Genomic DNA, 20,473 nt, shown 5'->3' on the forward strand with positions numbered 1-20,473 from the left:
TTCACACCTCCTGAACAACAACAACAAACACCTTCGTCATTCTTGTACCTTAGAAAATCACCTCTGTATGCCTGCTTTTAAACTGGTTTATGTCATTGCTATTGTTCTTTGTTGTTTTGTATGATTTTCATTTGTCTAGTCAGTGTGCATGACGGTTCTTTGTTTGTTTAATGGTTGTTTTTAATGCCTTAATTCATGCTCAGCATCAGTGAAAATGAAGGTCTCCCTCCATTGATTTCCCGAGTTCAAATAAAGGTTTGACTGAGAGTTTTAAATCTGTTCTCATAATATTGTCCCTCTGTTTCTCCACACTGTCATTTTAATACTGTTATTTAATCTCTGTAGTACAGACAACATCTGTGGGGGTTTTCCCTCTGAACCAAGGGTCTCAGTACATTTACTCATGTAGGTCACTGTGTGCTTAAAATAATACTTAACCTGCAAAATAACCATTTGTTTGTTTGTTTTTAAGACCAATAACAAACAACATATAGCAACACAGAGCACTTATCTGCACAAATACATATCTAGGGTCACACAGTCACAGCTCAGCCTCCCTCTAGCCACTAATTTAGACTTGTCATTAGCATGCTAACTGATTCCCAAACAGGTTGGCTACTACAACACATACACATACATAATACACACACATGATACACACCTCCACTAATGATGTAATACATAAAACAAGCAAACATATATTGACAGTGCGTACAAAGGTAAATAACCATTAGTTTATCAGTTAGGCTACTCACCACTTGTTATGTTGAATTCATGAAGAAGACTGTTTATCCTCCAGGTGAGTGAAGAATCCCAAAAACAGGAGAAAGCTCCTCGTGAATGGAAGCAGGCCTGAACAGTGTCCGAGTTTAACAACAACATAACTTAATCAAACATCAGTCTACAAACTCTCACACAGCTCGTGCAGTATAATGCAGGGCTCATGTATCCAGTCCTGAGCTCAGTTCTTCTCAAACACCTGTGTTTTAGCTAAAACTTGACGATTTAAATCACTTCCGGCTGCTGGTAGCGCGACCTGAGCGTGTCTGAGCGCGCACGTGCGTACGAGCTCAGCTTGAGTTCAAACGCACGCGCGTGTCCAGGCCGTGCATCAGTCTGTAAGAAGGTGTTTTAAATAATATGGCGTTTGGGCAAAACGCGTGTGTTTGGGAGGAACTGAGTGGGTAAAAGAGGAAAAGTTGTGTGAGAGTTTGTTTGGCTGTTTTAATTCAGTTTTGCTGTTAATTCATGAAGAATAGAACTCTGTTGGATTCTTCGTTCAAACCAAAGTTTTCCTCATGAATCCAGTGTCACGTGGTGAGTAACTGATGCAGTAATGATCATTTTGGGTGCAGTCTTCATTTATTTACAATTCTGACATCGGCCTCCTCGAGGAAAATATTGTACTTCTTACTCCACTACATTTTGGCTGTTTAACACATATGACACCAGTAACTTGACAATACAAGTTACTTTATACATACAGTACAGGCCACAAGTTTGGACACACCTTCTCATTCAATGCGTTTTCTTTATTTTCATGACTATTTACATTGTAGATTCTCACTGAAGGCATCAAAACTATGAATGAACACATGTGGAGTTATGTACTTAACAAAAAAGGTGAAATAACTGAAAACATGTTTTATATTCTAGTTTCTTCAAAATAGCCACCCTTTGCTCTGATTACTGCTTTGCACACTCTTGGCATTCTCTCCATGAGCTTCAAGAGGTAGTCACCTGAAATGGTTTTCCAACAGTCTTGAAGGAGTTCCCAGAGGTGTTTAGCACTTGTTGGCCCCTTTGCCTTCACTCTGCGGTCCAGCTCACCCCAAACCATCTCGATTGGGTTCAGGTCCGGTGACTGTGGAGGCCAGGTCATCTGCCGCAGCACTCCATCACTCTCCTTCTTGGTCAAATAGCCCTTACACAGCCTGGAGGTGTGTTTGGGGTCATTGTCCTGTTGAAAAATAAATGATCGTCCAACTAAACGCAAACCGGATGGGATGGCATGTCGCTGCAGGATGCTGTGGTAGCCATGCTGGTTCAGTGTGCCTTCAATTTTGAATAAATCCCCAACAGTGTCACCAGCAAAACACCCCCACACCATCACACCTCCTCCTCCATGCTTCACAGTGGGAACCAGGCATGTGGAATCCATCCATTCACCTTTTCTGCGTCTCACAAAGACTCGGCGGTTGGAACCAAAGATCTCAAATTTGGACTCATCAGACCAAAGCACTGATTTCCACTGGTCTAATGTCCATTCCTTGTGTTTCTTGGCCCAAACAAATCTCTTCTGCTTGTTGCCTCTCCTTAGCAGTGGTTTACTAGCAGCTATTTGACCATGAAGGCCTGATTCGCGCAGTCTCCTCTTAACAGTTGTTCTAGAGATGGGTCTGCTGCTAGAACTCTGTGTGGCATTCATCTGGTCTCTGATCTGAGCTGCTGTTAACTTGCCATTTCTGAGGCTGGTGACTCGGATGAACTTATCCTCAGAAGCAGAGGTGACTCTTGGTCTTCCTTTCCTGTGTCGGTCCTCATGTGTGCCAGTTTCGTTGTAGCGCTTGATGGTTTTTGCGACTCCACTTGGGGACACATTTAAAGTTTTTGCAATTTTCCGGACTGACTGACCTTCATTTCTTAAAGTAATGATGGCCACTCGTTTTTCTTTAGTTAGCCGATTGGTTCTTGCCATTATATGAATTTTAGCAGTTGTCCAATAGGGCTGTCGGCTGTGTATTAACCTGACTTCTGCACAACACAACTGATGGTCCCAACCCCATTGATAAAGCAAGAAATTCCACTAATTAACCCTGATAAAGGCACACCTGTGAAGTGGAAACCATTTCAGGTGACTACCTCTTGAAGCTCATGGAGAGAATGCCAAGAGTGTGCAAAGCAGTAATCAGAGCAAAGGGTGGCTATTTTGAAGAAACTAGAATATAAAACATGTTTTCAGTTATTTCACCTTTTTTTGTTAAGTTTATAATATTTTTTTGTTGAATTGATATAATAAAATATAATTGGAATCAATGAAATCTCCTTGCACAGCCACAGATCGTCAGGTGCTGGTAGGCAGCAGGAATGTGAGTCATAAGATATGCAAAAAAATCCTCCGCACACTGACATGGACTTTACTATCGAAATTTCGATGGTAAAGTCCATGTCAGTGTGCGGAGGATTTTTTTGCATATCTTAATAAAATATAATTGTTCAGGTCCTATAGCTTTTGAAACATCAGTTCTCCCACGTTTTTCAGATGAGCAGTGTTTGTCAAGTACAGTTGTAACAACGATTTGAAATAGTGTGCAGCCATTGTGTGTTGAAATTTAAAAAAAACTAGGAGGCTCAAACGGTTAATGGCTCATTTTACCTGATGCTGAAGGCGGAATTTAGCTGATAACGCCCCTACTTATCTATCCAGCGATACACAGAGAGTCTCAGACTGGCTCCATACTGAAGACCGACAACATTAAATGTTCTTACATGTTCTTGATAAAACAGATTAATACAACACTCTCATTTAACATCATGACCACTTTTACATTTGCTGCTTTAATTACATTGATTCATTTTCCGTAATTCTGTTCAGGGTCGTGGGGGGCTGGAGCCTATCCCAGCTGACACTGGGTGAGAGGCAGGGTACACCCTGGACAGGTCGCCAGACTATCACAGGGCTGACACATAGAGACAGACAACCATTCACACTCACAGTCACACCTACGGACAATTTAGAGTCACCAATTAACCTGCATGTCTTTGGACTGTGGGAGGAAGCTGGAGTACCCAGAGACTCCACACTGCACCACCATGCTGCCACTTTAAGTTCATTTTGCTGATAATACTTCTGTACTTTACTTAAGTATCATTTTGAATTTAGGACTTGTAATGAAGTATTTGTAGACTGTGGTATTTCTGCTTTTACTAAATCAAAGAATCTGAGTACTTCTGTTGCTGCTGAGGACACAGATGATACATCTCTTTGTGAACTATGATTGTTGAGCCACATAAATAAAATTGAGTTGATGGGACATAATGTAATGTTGTATCTCTGCCACAAGATGGCGCTCAAGATCTATTCTTTTAAAAGCCTCTATGAGTCGCTCAAATTTTAACCACACAAACTCTTTGGTTAAAAAATATAGATGTATTGAAAATGGATTTTGACACAGTGTTTAAATATTGTGTTTTAGATGATATAAATGTTGTTTCAAATAATCTAAAATAAAACGGATGATACAGATATAAATGTCAAAATGTGGTACACAGAGGCGGAGGCCTGTAACTAAGTACATTTACTCAACTTTATGGTACTTGACTGAAGCATTTCTAGTTTATGTTACTTTATATTTTTACTCAAATAGATTTATTTGACAACTTTAGTTACTTTGCAGAGTTAGATTATTCACACAAAATATAATCAGTTAATGAGTAATGATGTATTTTTATTAGCTCCACTTAAAGCAGCTGCAACATTAAAGTGATGCACACATTAATGCATCAATAATATAGATTCATCTGCATAAGTGCTTTTTGTACTTTAAGTATATTTAATGCTTCTGTGCTGAGTAAAGTTTTAACCGCAGGGCTTGTACGTGTATCAAAGTACTCCTACATCATTGCTGCCAGTTTTATTTAAATTGAATAACAGATTACGTCTCCCACCGCTGTCTAGATGAGACAGATGCCTCCTTTTCCATCCCACCGCCTCTCCTCTCGCTGAGTCTTGCCTCCGTGCTCTGCACCCTCCTGCTGTTGGAGGCAGAGATGGAGCTCAGCCTAAAACCCAGCGAGCGTTTCACTGTGAGAGGGGAAAGATATCCCCTTTGGTTCTGCCCGACATGATGTGGCATCTGTGGGTTGTGTAACTCAAGTGGAAGGGAATTAAGAAGAAAAGGAGGGTTCAGGGACTCTAAAAGCAGTCACAGAGAGTTCACATGTCTCCGTGTGTCGCCGTGAAAATGTTCAATCTGCACTTTGATGTTTGTGCTCTGCAGCCAGATTAAGTTTGATGGCAACACAGAAGCTATTGTCTCGAAACTTCTACATGTGTAGCACAAATGTCTCTGGTTTTAAAGGCACGTTGTTCGTGCACTCTCGTCATGACAGGCTGTGTCTTATTCCACATGAATATTCAGACTACTCAGTCATTAAAATTCTTTGCAATTAACTCAGCGTTTAAACACGCCTCACCTGCAGAGCAACATCGAGGAATCAGGACACATTTCCCTGGAAGTTTTTTGGGGAAAGAACTTGGCAATTATTTATCATTTAGCAGCGATAACAAAGCTGTTGTCTGTCCTTGAATGATGGCTCCTGTTTAAAAGTTTCTCGGAGCTCCTTGCCAAGTCGGAGCAGCTTGGATCAAACATGGTTATTATTATTTACAACCCAGGTCCCTGCGAGCCCCACATTAACCTCTCAGTCTTATTTACTGTACCTGCTGGGCTGTATTAAGCAGAGTCTGAGTCCAGTTAGAGTTGGATGTAATTCTCCGTACCCCGAGCCCACATGTCCAGATTTCTTGGATGCATTAATTCATCAATCCAGGCAAAAGGTCTTTTAGCAGTCTGCACTGCATTAGCCACTGTCTCGTAACTCTCTTCAAATCTGGCTCCTGGGGTCCAACTTTTGAGCTTCTTGCCAATTAAGGGCAGTTGTATGGTAAGCAGATCCGTTCCTCCTGCGCCCGGAGGAATCACTATGTCTTATTTCATTCTAATTCCACTCTCCATCATGTTTTCGGGAGGAGCGGGACATGACGGGGATGGCTTGTGACAGTTCTGACCCATTTGGAGGTCTTTCCACGCAGCATGAGCCGGTGAGCTCTTCCTCACTCGCTCACAGCCGCCTCAGTGTCCTCGTGGGCCACGCTCAGTTTTTCATCTCACAGACGCCATTTTGGAAAAGCTGCAGTGACCTCCTGCCTCACAGACGGAGAGGTGAACGAGGACGTTTGCTGAAATACAAACAGCAGAGACAAAACACACCCTGCTGCAGGCTACACTTACACTGTTTACTACACATATGTCTTATCACATAAGGCTTGTTGTTTACTACCTGTTTGATAAATATCTATAAGTTTATAACATAATAGTTGTAATAGCTTTATGAAGTTGTTTTAAACTTAAGTTGTTTAATAAACACCTTCTTACTTAGCTTTATATTGTCTTGTTGCTTTTATTATTTCATATTTTTTTACTTTTATTGTTTATATTGCCATTTTCTCTATTTCTGATTCTTTCTAATATTTTTTTTTCTCATTTCTTTTTTATTTATTTTTTTTTTTTCAACTATTTTTATTGGAGTTAAACAAACAGTGGCAGTAGTATAAGAGTGAAAACAGAATTTCTGATACAAAAATAAAGAAAATATTCAATAAGTCAACGATAAGAAATAAAGATAAAGGCTGAGATGTCATACATGTATAGAAAGAGAAACAAGTATGGCAAAAAAAGTTAGCAAAATATAATTTATTGTTCTCTTTATTGTTCTATTTAAAACTATAACAAATAGAAAATTAAATAAATCTTTTTTTTTTTTTTTTTAAATGGGATTTAGAAAGATGTCAGACTGACCATGTTTTGTGCCATTTAAACTGAGCCAGTTAGAGGAAGGACTGTGGTGCATCTTTCTTAAAGTGGTCTATAAAGGGTTGCCAGATCTGGTAGAATTAGATTAAGGATTTCCACACCCTCTTAATGAGATTTAATCTTTTCCAAATGCAGGTGGTGCATCACATGCTTCACAATGACAGAATGCCTACCCGCCTGAGTTTGCTTCCAATTTAATTATATCAATCTCCCTCATCTGCCAGTAAGGTTACAAATCATATCATATCATGTTGGGAGCTGGTTAACACAAGATCAGAACCTTAAATACCAAAGACTCCGGTCAGTGGGTCAGGATCCACAGGTCTTATCTTTATTTATCTTTATTTCTTATTGTTGACTTATTGAATATTTTCTTTATTTTTGTATCAGAAATTCTGTTTTCACTCTTATACTCCTGCCACTGTTTGTTTAACTCCAATAAAAATAGTTGAAAAAAAATAAATAAATAAAAAAGAAATGAAATGGTCTTTATTAAGTGAAGTCTATGCAGTATTTAAAATTGCAAACGTCCATGTCACAAACTGAGGAATAATGTACGAGTAGTTGGGCTCTTGTCCAATACGCTTCCAAAAGATGGAACGATCTAAACACAAAAGTGCGTTGTAAATAACAGAGGTGCCTCCTTTGATCAGTGGGTTTGACAAAGTTACGTTCCTGTAAATATCTGAAAAAATGTAATATACCACAAAAGTAGTATCAAGTCAAAATTAGTTCGTAACTGCTGAAATGATGCTGAAATATCCTGTCAATGAAAACACCTTTCTTCTGCTTTGCCAGTGGTGTAATGTAATAAAATACTAATACTTAGTGACAGCACTTAAGTACTTAAGTTTTAATATTACTGTCAACTTTCGCTTTTACTCCCCTACATTTCCTGAATAAAATGGTTTTTTTTTACTCCAATACATATCCCCTAAGTGTCTAAGTTACTTACTACAAAATAGGGAAGGACGAAAGGATCGAAAAAGGGACGGGCGGATAAATGAAGGAATGGGAGGGAGGGAAAAATTGGATTTCCTTCTTTAAATCCTTTAAGTTGTAAAGAAAAAAAAGCTTGTAGAGTTGTAAAGTTTTTCTTCAAGTGTAACGTATGCTCTATTTTTAAGATCGTACACATGTAAAGAAGTAAACTTGCTAATCCTCAGAGTTCTGAGCACTTGCTTCTTAATCACCAACATTTACTTGTGCTTTTATTTTCAGTTCTTAATTACAGTAAGTATCAGGACTGGTTGCACAAAACACCTTAAGTTTTCTACTTAAGGTGACAATTGAGGTTTAATTTCTCCTCGCTGGGGCAATTACACAGTTGCAGAGGATCCCTTAAAAGGTTCCCTTAATTAAGGGAAAACTAATTTATTGCGCTGAAGGAAACTTTACAGTGGTGAAATTTTCCATGGAGATTGATTGTTTGCTTGGACTCACGATTGTGTCGCCTGTTGTTGTCTCACAAAGTTAGCTTATAGTTAAGAAGTGAAAAAAATGGCAGAAGAAGAGAAGACAAGAAACCATGTTGGTCAGAGGAGGAAAAAGATTAAACTTCGGGAGGAACACAATCATAGAAAGCACAAAGTACAGAGTAAGTTTGATCGCCAAATACCAGAAAACAGGAAATGACTGTAAGAAGAAGCACTTCCTCTCAGGGTGTGTAGGTATTTTCATTCGTCATGGCGCACTTAAGATAGAGTCAGAGGTTTTGGTTTTGTTTGTTTTTTTACCTTGCTTTGGTAGCTAAGGTCTTTTGTGCTGCAGTCTAGGGATTCCTTAAGTGTTAGACCAAGACAAGGAGAAATCCATACTTGTCAGAAGAGGAAGAGATTGAACTTCTGGAGGAATACAATCATAGAAAGCACAAACTACAAACTAAATTCATTCCCCAAATAACAGAAAACAATTGTAGGAAGAAGCCACAGAATTTAATTCAGTCAAATCTAAAGTGTATCCAGTGGATTCTCCTGGTTATAGAACGCTCTTCTCATTGTGTGTTTCATTTATCAGCATAAACTCTTCATGTTGCAGTTAAGATACGTCAGAAGTCAGAAGAAGACCAAAGTCAGAGGTACCTTAAGATTGTTGTTGCTTTTTTGTTTTGTTTTTTTACCTTGCTTTGGTTGCTATGGTATTTTGTACAACGGTCTAGGGATTCTTTAAGTATAAGACCGAGAGAGGGAGGAAACCAAAAATACTTAAGTGAACATTTTACAGAACCCTTAAAGAGAAGACTTAGGGGTGTTCTGTGCAACCAAATTTATTTTGAGGAAACCTTAACTAGGATTTTATGAAAAATCTTAACTTAAGGTCTTTTGTGCAAAGGTCTAGGGATTCCTTAAGTATAAAACCAGTATAATTAGGCAAACATTTTAAGGTAAACCTCTTAAGGAGAGGACTTAAGAGTGTTTTGTGCAATAGATTTTATTTTGAGGAACCCTTAACTAGGTCTTTAAGGAAAATCTTAACTTAAGGTATTTTGTGCAGTGGTCTAGGGATTCCTTAAGTATAAGACCAAGACAAGGAGAAGACCTTATATACTTAAGTGAACGTTTTAAGGAAACCTGAAAGAGAGGATTTAAGGGTGTTTTGTGCAACATATTTTATTTTGAGGAAACCTTAACTAGGACTTTACTGAAAATCTTAACTTAAAGTCTTTTGTGCAGCGGTCTAGGGATTCCTTATGTATAAGACAAAAAAGGAGAAAACCATAAATACTTAAGTGAACATTTTAAGGAAACCGTGAGGAGAAGACTTTAGGGTGTTTTGGGCAACCATTGTTATTTTGAGGAAACCTTATCTATGTCTTTTAGGAAAATCTTGCCTTAAGGTATTTTGTGCAACGGTCTAGGGATTCCTTATGTATAAGACCAAGACAGGGTGAATACTTAAGTGAACATTTTAAGGAAACCTTAAGGGGAAGACTTTTATTTTTCTTAACTAGGAAAATCTTGCCTTAAGGTATTTTGTGCAACAGACCCCAGATACAGATAATATTCTAAAAGGTGACTTTAACTTCTACCAAAGTCATTTTCTCATGAGATATCTGCACTTTCACTTAAGTATGGCTTCCAGTATACTTCATCCACCTGTGGTTTTAAGGCCTTCGTCTGGACAACTTTTTAAGTTACTAAAAAAATAAACAAGTCATGTTGGTGGGTGTTCATCCTCCTCCAGTGTAACTTTTTTTTTTTTCCAGCTGCTTTTTAATTCATAGGAGAGCGCCATCCAACAGACCATTCGACCACTTAATTTCTGGAAACGGGCTGCACACCATCTGGACAAAAATCCATCTATTTACAACTTATTAACATTTCCAACTGCTGACTGGATGGTTTATTAGAATGTGAGAAACTCATAACTCTTCGTTACTATTGAATTACTCATCCTGGGTTTGTTTGGTCCAGATTTGGGTCCAGATGCTCTGCAGCCGCTTTTTAAGAAGTGGTGAAACTGATGGTAAATGAGTAACTGGTTTACCACCAATTAGTGCAGTATGTAGACACTGATGCTAAAGCTTTTTTTAAATAGTCACTCCAATGTTATGTTTAATTTGGGGTGACAAACATACGGCCCGTGGGCCAGAATGGGCTGATCAAAGAGTCCAATCTGGTCCATAGGATGACTTTACAACTTAATATTACTGCACTTGTGGAGGTTGAGAGGTGTCAGGCTTCAGGGTCGTATTAATTGTGCAAAAACAGTATCAATCAGCAGCTTCAGTTTAGAAGAATCTGTATCGAATGTCTATCTTAAAATAATATTTAAAGAACCCTGTTGCTTAAGCACTGACAACACTTTTGATTTGTGAATGGTTTGTAGGACAGGAAATAACTTTCCACTTTAGTTAGTTGTGATGGTGCCAGCATTACAACACAGGAGTGAAAATGTTTGGAAAAATGCCGCTGTGATGACCATACACTGACTGAATGTGGAAAAACTGAGACATATTGTTGAAATTGAAGACATCGCTTGCTGTTAATCATCTGTTTTGTTAATAAATGTATTCAGAATGTATTTCTTTACACTGAAAGAAAAGGAAAAACTTGGAGGTGCTTTTGAAGCAAGAAAAAATCCTGTGCCTGAAATTTTTTTAGAGGGCATGAAGGGGGGGGTGCCCTCTACACTAGGAGGGTCCAGGGGGGGCAAATTTTGAACATTTGACATCTAAATGAATTAATCTGGTTGGGGCCGGGCAATTTTAGGCAATTCTGAGCAACAAGAGGCAGAATAGGAAGACAACAAAAACGTCTGCATTAAAATGTACATTTTACATCAGTTAGGCTTGAACTCACGACCTTTGACATCTAGGAGCATCTTCTATCTCTCTGAATTGCAGCCCCCAACCTGTAGCCATTTCTCTCTCTCTCTCTCTTTCTGTGTGTGTGTGTGTGTGTGTGTTTTCATCTCTCTCGTGTCTAGACCAAACTGAACAAATATTTATAGACGGACAAGCAACATCATAATTAAACAGGCTTTTATTTTTAAAATTTATTTTATTTTGAAAATTGGCCGGATTCTCTCGTCTCCCTCTATCCAGCTTAACAGAAGCGCTCGCAGCTTACGTGAAAAATAGACCAGACGCCGAATTGAAGCACCGCAGTGCGCGAGCCTCCGTGGGCGCTCCGCTTTGCTCAGCGGCCTGTGTGGAGAGTCAGTCAGATAGGTTAACATGAGCGCCGATGGAAAACTGCCTCCGCTGCTGGGCGCTGCGCTTCGAATATTCCTGCGCCGGAAATCCAGCACCGTGCCGGAGAACTTCAAGCCCTGTTTCATTTATAGGTTATTATACGATGGTTTTACTGGTCCGGCCCACTTAAGATCAAACAGGGCTGTGTGTGGCCCATGATCTAAAATAAGTTTGACAACCCCGAGTTAAAGACGTACATAGTTCTTCAGAGGTGATGGGTAAAAATTCTTTAGAGTCCTTTATTAATTAATACAGAAGACATTTTCAACAACAGTTTGTTGAGTCTCATTTACAGGTCATCAAATACAGACGCCTGGGGTTGGAGGTTCAATCCGACAACCAACTCAAAGCATTAGTATTTAACGACCTGAAAATGAGTCTCAACAACGTCTTTGTCCAGAGTTACATCCAGCACCTCTAAGAATAAAAAAAATATTTTTAGAGTTATAGCAGCTTATGCTGATACTGACTTGGCAAAAAAAGTACTTTCATGCACAGATGCATGTGTGTTAGGAGGCCACTTTGAAAGCACTGCTTTGCAAGCCACCACTTCGGCTATTTCACACTGGAAGAAGTTAAACTACAGCAGAGGCAGAGGGAGACATCTAGTTTAGATTTTTGTCCAGATGGTCCGTGGCCTGTTTCCAGAAAACTATCCATGCTGTTGGATGGCTCTCTCTTAGGAATTAAAAAGCAGCTGGAAAAAAAGCTACACTGTAGGAGGATGAGTACCAACCAACATGATTTGTTTATTGTTTTAGTAACCTAAAATGTTGAATTACAAGAAGTAAAAAGCGTCAGAAAGTTGAAGCCTTGCCATAATCTAACAGGATGCCCTGATTACTGAATTATCTACCAACGGGTCTGATCATAGCTCGTATGCCACTGATTTTATATTTGTTTATGTTCCTCAGGTTCAAAGGGAGGCAGATTGAGATGGACGCAGGGCCGTAGCTATGACTTATGGGTTGTATGCACAGGAGCAGGCACCTTCACCTTCCCGCCTTTAATCAACCATCAGTCAAACTACAACAAAAAGGTCTTTGTCCACCTGCTGACAAGTCAAACACACCTTTCATCAGACGTGATGAGTTCTGGTAGCTGTACAAAAACCACGTCCTGAAAATATTACCACTGTTTGACATTTAATCAGTCACATAACACTCTGTAATCTCCCCCAGTTGTACATTATGACCCTCACAGCTCAGATGACAAGCCTCTCCCTGTTGGTTCCCATGCTCGGCTGTGCTGGGCCCCGAGTCATCAAGGTGTAAGAAGGTGGGGGGACTTACGGGTGGTCGAGACTGGAAGTAGAAAGGGTTTGGCGTGCCAGCAGGGGGTACCCACCCCCCCCTCCACTGAACTCCTGAAACCCTCCTCTCCTGCTTCACGGGGTAAACCTTTTAACACGCGCCATTCTCCGCCGGGTCAGGCCGAGGTCTCCTGCCTTTCACGCGTAGGCCGCTAATGAGGTTTCAAAATCTCAGAGCAAGGTGAAGGGAGTCTGACCTCCACTCAAGAAACTGAGCTGTGGAGAGACGGCAGCACTGTTGGTCAAATCACTTCTGACATAAAACCACAGAACAATGTGCAGCAGTCTGGCTCCAGGGATACACTGAGAGAAGTGATGCTCGCTCACAGGCTCAGTCTGATTTAAAAAATGATCGATGCTGCTTTTTGGTAAGTCCAATATGATGCGTTTGTGGATTGTGATCAAATTTCTGTGTACAATTCAGTAAATTACTTAAGAAAACATGTTAACAGTAGCCTTCTTTTAGCTAAAGTACTTTTTACATTAGTGTAGTAGCATGGAAATCAAAGTCCTGGTTGTTGTGCTGCAAAATCCAGACAGCTGTGCAGCATCGTTAAATACTTTTAAAATGCTGTAACAGAGCTGCAGGAAGCTGGCTTGTTTCTTGAGTAGATTTTTGAGGTTTAATGTGAGCTGGAAACAAATGTCCTGCTTGTTTAAGAACTTTAAAACTTGCCCTTTGCATCTTTCAATCCAAAATCTCTAAAGACATACACTAGACTTAAAATTGGATATTCTGAAATTAAAGAACTCTCAGTTAGCATAGAGCCTATTATTCTGCAAGAGACTGGTAAATACAGAAGCAGTAAAATTGAGAAAAACGGTGTTTAAAGTTCTTATGTTGACTGTAATTAATAGAAATCTTCATTTTGGGCCTTTAAAGGGTGATTATTTTACCCCCAAATCACAACCATAGAATGTATAATACCTAAAATGCAGATACTGCACTCTCTCTGAGGATAATGCTCTGAAAATACAAGGGAAAAATGCACCTTAAACAAAATTCTTTCAGCTCTTGTCCATTTCTAGCTTAAGAGTATTTTGTTTTTTACATGGGAATTAAATCTGTTGTCATTTTGATTTATTAGGAGCTGTAGCTAAAGCAGCAGTTATTCTTCCTGGGGTCTCTCTATTTACAATTAATATTGCTGTAATTTCTAATTTAAAACGTGTAAATATGTAAAATAAAGGCAGCTTTAACCACACCAAATTGCATTGTAGCCTATTAGCTTTAGCAGGAGTTCAGCTGTCTTTGCTCCTCCATCTTGATTTGATTTAACCACTAACTCATTTTGTTATGTGTAAATACTTTTTACCAAGATGTCAGCTTATCAAAATTTCCATTTAGATACAACTAGGTGAAAGCAACAAGTTGGGCTTATTTAGTTTTAGCTTCAACTAATGCTAACCGTGGCTAGCTCATCAGCTAGCTTACAGTTTAGCTTTCCAAACTGCATGATTTGCAGTAGAGTCAGATGGCAGCTACAGTCTGTGACTCAGTAGCCTGTTAGCTTTAGCAGGAGTTTAGCTGTTTTTGTTCCTCCATCTTGATTTGACTTAGCCCTCAACTTATTTGTTATTATGTGGAAATACTTTTTACCAAGATGTCATTTCATAATAATTAACATTTACAGATAATGACTAGGCTAACACAAAGAGTTGGGCTAATTTAGTTTTAGCTTTAACTATTGCTAACTGTGGCTATCTCACTAGCTAGCTCATCAGCTAACCTACAGTTCAGCTCTCTTGCTTTAGCTGTTTATACCACTGTTTTTCTGGATCTGTTTTGTTACTGCAAAATAATAATAAAAAATACATATATTTATATATATTTTCCACATATATAATACATTTATAAGGCGTCATATTTTAATATAGTAAAACAGAAAGATTCTGGGCCTAACACACTATGACCAAATAAACAGTTGTTGCATTTTGGCTGTTAGCTCATTTACTTGTAGCCTTTTATCATGAACAAAAAAATAAAAAACAATCATCAGTGACACTGTTTATAGTTATTTAAATGAAATTATATTATATGTTTAAACTACTTAAACAGTTATTTTCAGTATTTTATATATGTAAGTTAGGCCAAACAACTAAGGGTGTAGGTTTCGTTTAACGTTGAGGAGTCTGATGGTCCTCCACCAGAAAATTTTGAGCGTCAAAAACTTAATGTCCTGCATTCTGTTAAATTTTTATGCAGCCATTTGTGCCTTTTCTGCATCAATTTATGGTGCAAATGTGTTTCATTATATCAAAATAAAAGTGCTCTGCTACTTCCTTGTTTTTATTGGGGGGCACAAATGCACAAATGTTCTACCCATATAAAATAAAAAAATAAAAAAATCTACCCCTATAGCAACAACTGCATGTAGACATAATTTGCTGACTAAATAAAATTTAGTCAGCAGTAATTTGTTTTTGATTACACACTGTCATCGTAAAATATTCAGTAAAAATCAACACGGTACAAGAATAGCAACAAAACTTTACGTTTTAAATGAACAATGAACAAACTACTCGTCACAGTTTTATAACAGATCTTATTTTTTATTGAGGAGAGTCAAGTTGGGCTTTCCATTTTTAGAAAATAAACCAATGACAATATTACAAATAATGAAATTGTTACATCATTCACAGGGTTACAGTCAATATACATTTATACAGAAATACAGGATGGCCCACATCAGTCACAGTGGTCTGAACCGGCACTGGTCTACAATGTGGGCTTTAGAGGACCGGGGGGAACACGTGAAGGACCCCTGCCTGTACTAACCAACAGCCAGAGAGGCAGTGGGAGGGGGTGTTCAGGGGCAGGGAGGGTGTGGGAGGGGGGTAACAGAGGGGAACACAGGGTCATGTGGGGGAACACAGGTGGCAGGGTTGGCGTAGTGGCACCAAAGTTTGTCCAACAGAGGGAAAGACACAGGCTTGTTCTGAGCAGCAGCAGCCGGCCCCGCTGAAGAGTCCTGAACACCGGAGCTCAGCCTGCCGCAGCATTCACAGACTATCTGCACCTGAAAGTGTCAATCCAACAAGCTACATGTGACCACCACGGCAGCAGAGGGCACTCTGGTGCCTTCGTGCTGCACCCATTTAAAAAAGGAGCCATTTTCTGTGCGCCACAGCAGGAGGCAGGCCTCTCGCTCCGACCATGCTGTACAGTTGGGCGGCGTTCAAACGCAGCCCAGTGGGTACAACCTGGCACGGCTCGTGTTTATGCACACGATCATGTAACAGTAACGCTGAGACTTAACGGTTTTCCTCCGTCCTTCAGAAATTGGCACACGGTGAGGGCAGGAGTGGTTTTTACTTTGCTTCACAGATGTTAAGAGGAGAGTGTGTTTTGCTGAAAGTTGCAGTCGGCAAACGTTGTGTGAAACCGTCACGGGCGTCGGGACCACACTGCAAAAGTTTTTTAGACAGGAGAAGCTGGAGTCTGTGTGTGGATGGCAGATTTGTGGTACTGTAACTATTTACAGTAAAACTACATCTGAAAAGTTAAATATTGTGTCTGGAAAGTAAACAGCTGATTCAAAGGGGAAATTAATTAAACAAAAAGGGCACAAATACCTCAAATCCTGAATCGACACACGGTGGATTTAAGTTTCCCCGTGATCCAATACTGTAGAAGCCATTTACAGTAATGGACAATAATTTCACTTGAATGAAATATTCAGTCTGATTGAGGCGGGCGATAAAAGAATAATCACCACATTAAGTAAGATTTCTTTTAGAAATATGCCCTCCATAAAAAAGATGAATCACTAACTTGCTTTTTATGCATTTTTCAATACTCTTGTATTTGGACATCAGGGGGTTTTAATGTTTTTTTCCACATCTCTGGCTTTATTGTAAAGAAAGCGGCCAGTCTGCTGCTGAAATAGGAAGTAACAAACCACTTGAAACACTTGACATAAGTGCGTCAGTCTCTTCTCCATGCTACCACTGCTCAGCTTGAACTGCAACAATACGTCTCTTCTGTGCCATCAAAAAAAAGAAGAAAAAAAGATACATAAATACTCAATGCAGTGCTTTCAAACACTCCACATTCAATCAAAAACCTTAAAACTCCTTCAGATAAAATGAAAAACAAACCCTTCAGAGGGAGTTCAACAGAAAAAGTATCCTCTCCGCAGCGACAGTATGCAACATAAAGTCAACTTCAGCACTATTTTATGTCTTGGCCATAAGCGCGCCTCCCCACCCTGTTTAAGGTACTTCCTTGAAGCAAAGTTCAAGGATAATTGCTTGATTAATAACTCACAGTCTTGGCAGCGTCCGTGGACAAGCATCTGAATGAGCTTTAATGGGGCCGGAGCAGAAACTCGCCCGCCTCGTGTGTACTTTAGATTAATTTCTCGAACAACATTAAGCGTTTTTCCTGACGTCGGAATATTCGCCGTACCGTGAGAAGCCTCGCAAAAGTAAAACTGATGAGCTGTTAAGCATTGAGAAATGGAAAAGGGAAGACGGTCTATAGCTGGGTTTAAGAAGCATGTTGGCATCAGTGGCATTTAGGTCACAGCATCACTCCTCAGTCGCTCCTCAGCTGTGACTAACAGCTCGTGATTGTCCTCCTCCTAGTTTCATGTTATAAAAGCTCCCAGGGAAAATATTCGTTCTGATGTGTTGCACTGCAGATGAAAAAAAAATAAGCGAGGAGGGGATTATGGAGCAGAAAGAGAATAAAAATCCCTCCACTCATGTCCTTGAATTCTCCGGAGAGCCGGGGATAATGAAAGGTAAGACGACAGGGGTGCAGTAACTGAGGGGTTCTCGCTTTCTTCAACCGGGGCTTTGGGGCTAAAGCTGTCTGTAGTGACACCACAAAAACCTCAGGTCAACTCTGAGGATTTGGTTCGAGCGAACGTGGAAGCTTTGTCCAGTCTCTTTTTTTTAATTTCACACGTGGCATGCAGCATCAGGACAAGACAAGACACAACTGCCCCTGCCGATGAGTGTCAGTTCGCCGGCTGCTGTTGACGCTTATAAAGTCGCAGAGACGAAACCGGACAACTGCTGAAAGCCGACTGCGCGGAGATCAGTGGGAGCGGCAGACAGGTGGCCGACAGGCATGTGTGTGATCAAGGGGAGAGAGGGTGGAATCAGTGCCTGGACAGAGCGGCTGTGATCGGGGCGCGGCCGCCCTGCTGTGACCGGACACATCTGACCGATGGTTCACAGCTGGACGTCCATGTCTGGCTGTCAGGTCTCGGAGCGGGGCCCGGCAGGAACTCCGCGCTGCTGATATCACTTACTGGCTGTATACATAAACCCCCGCCCGCTTCAGTGACTCCAGGGAATCCCTGCGTCGTCGCTACGAACACCATCTTTTCCCCTTTTACACCAACGACGACCCGAACAATGACTGACAGCTCTGTACTCATGAGACAGGAAGCCACACAATAAATGCATATACGGTCTATAAAATGAAAACCTGTCACAGGGAAACGCTGTTTATCTACATGTGCACCAACATGATTCAAAGTAAATGTCGAAGCATTGATGGAAGATCCAGAGTGTTTGTTGGAGTCGAACAATAGACTCAGTGCAGAAAAAAAAAAAACTAAAAGTAATAATAATAACAATTCAATAATATCCATACAGAAATTGCAAAAATATAACACGTTGCATTTTTGTTTTTTAATTCAACAAACGCCTGATTGTAAAGTCTATTCATGACTGTGTGTGTTTGTATGTGAGTGTGTGTGTGTGTGTGTGTAAAATAAACATGTGTGGTATCAAAACTTTAATACTTTAAACATAAAAACGTCTTTTCAAAAAAGGAAAAACTGGAAGAAGAAGAAACGCTGAATATAATGCAGCCACATTATACTCCGTAAAGTGTGTCAAATCCAAGCTCTTACCAAACAGAGTTCTAGTAATTGCAGCAAATCAAAGCACTGTGAAATTAACCACTCACTCAGCATGCTATCAAACACGAGTCCCGACGCTTCGGGAGCCACTGTGCATGTGGCGTGTGTGTGTGTGTGTGTGTGTGTGTGTGTGTGTGTTGGAGATGAAGGAAGATGCTGTAATGGTACACACCACATGTATGTGGATGTAAACAGTAGAACCTGTTACTTTTTGTGTTTGCTGTTGTTGTTTTTTTTTCTCCACAAGCTTTTTTTTTTTTTCCACAGAATAAAGACAGGAAGTGACGGTGACAACAACTTCAATCCTCCCTGTCGTTTCAGTTGTTTCAGTTTCTGAGTCGTTGCGTTATGGCAGGTCGAGTGCGTCTGATATGTACAGTACAGGATCGTGACTGGGAAGAGTTCCATTTGGCAGGCTGTGAATATTTCACCGTGAACGAAAAGAGAAATTTGTCTACAGTGAGAGGAAGCATGGTGAGACGGAATTCTTCATCACAAAATTTCACACAATATAGAAAATTACTTGCAATGAAAAAAAAAGTTGTTTTTTCTTTTTTCTTGTGAGTTTTCAGAATGATTTTTGACATCAGTCTATGCCAAACGTCCCATTTCATGGTTTTTTAATTTATTTTCTCTCCTTGGGGAAACATGGGAGTGCACGTCGGGTCCCTCGGTCTCCTCTGCGGTGTCAGAAGGCCGCGGAGGACTCTGCGTTTCCTCGTGATGTCCAAAATTAAAAAGATGCAAAGACAATATCCACACCTTCGTTGAGGACGACCTCCTCAACTCTTCCTTTGTTTTCTTCTTTTTTTTTCTCGCCCTTTTAAAGGGTAGCTTTCCTACTCAGTTCGTCTAGCGTACAAGCTTATATCATCTATAAATTTAGATAAACTCCTTGCCTTTTCTCAGTTTTTCTTTTTTTTGTCCTTTAAAAAATTCTTTACAAAATTATCAGAACAAACAAACCGAAAAAAAATAAAAATGTTCAACATCAAATGAAAACTGGTGGAAGTTTGAAAAAAACATGTGTTGCTGGTCACTTCTAACCTCCCGTGTTTCTGGCTCCAAAGGTGGGTCGGCTGTGGGTCCTCATCACATGGACTAGTTTCCACAACTCTCCACAGCTGATCCCAAAGATGGAGGGAGAGTCAGGGTGAGGGGGTGAGAGGAAGGAGAGAGGGAAGTGGAGAGGGGGAACGGGGGATGAATGGTAGTCCGGTGGGAAGACCAGACACACTGTAACGCGAAAAAACATCCACTCCATCCTCCGCACCCAGAGCCCTGCATCCCAACCGCCTTTTTCTTTTTTTTTTCTTCTTTTTTTTTTTTTTTTTTACCCCCCTCTGCTCCGCTCGGGAGGGTCAAACCTCCACCGACTGGATCTGGTTCATCTGTGCCCGCATCATCTGGACGCTGTTGAGGATCTTCTTTTGATGGCCCGCTAACGTCACCCCCACCCTCAGGATGTCACTGTGAGGAGAGACAGATGTCAGGATTAAGTTACCGCACAGTATAAACACTCCCGCACAATCTATCTACTGTACAGCATCTCTCTGCGTCTATCAACAACACAACATATGGACGCGCAACAAGACGGCTCGCAGCGGAGAACAGCTGAAAGGAAAAAACATATATGAAAACTGAGATGACAGTAAAGTAACAGGCATGAAACAGCTGCGTGTTCATCCATCTTTGAGGACAGAGAGCTTATATAATCACAGAACAATGTTTAGATGCCACTTTGGTGTGTTTTTCTGGTGACTGACTCGTGCGGTTAACCCCGCTCATCTCATCCCAACAAAACAAACGTTAGACAAAATCACAACATCTCATTGACTCTCGTAGAGACGAGATTCATCGCAGAGATCATATCTAAATATGTGAACACAGAGGTGTGTGCCTGTGCCACATGGCTTTCTCAGGTCAGACCGAGTCACAGATTAGATGGCTTCAGACTCGACTTGACAAAATGATAAATGGTCTGCAC

The 20,473-nt window shown here is 40.3% G+C and overlaps 1 protein-coding gene across 4 annotated transcripts in view; it reads right to left on the reverse strand.

Annotated features, from left to right (window-relative positions):
* Positions 1–18,166: 18,166 nt before the first annotated feature.
* The window catches only part of ephb2b (eph receptor B2b), a 184,244-nt gene continuing 181,937 nt past the window's right edge, over positions 18,167–20,473 (reverse strand). For all 4 annotated transcript variants that reach the window (XM_049590818.1, XM_049590804.1, XM_049590814.1 and 1 more), the window contains exon 16: positions 18,167–19,956. In XM_049590818.1, the coding sequence (XP_049446775.1) occupies positions 19,848–19,956 (109 nt within the window). In that variant the 3' untranslated portion in view covers positions 18,167–19,847. The remainder of the gene's footprint in view (positions 19,957–20,473) is intronic.

The sequence above is a fragment of the Epinephelus fuscoguttatus genome, linkage group LG1 (assembly GCF_011397635.1).
Source record: "Epinephelus fuscoguttatus linkage group LG1, E.fuscoguttatus.final_Chr_v1".
NCBI classification, from domain to species: domain Eukaryota; kingdom Metazoa; phylum Chordata; class Actinopteri; order Perciformes; family Serranidae; genus Epinephelus; species Epinephelus fuscoguttatus.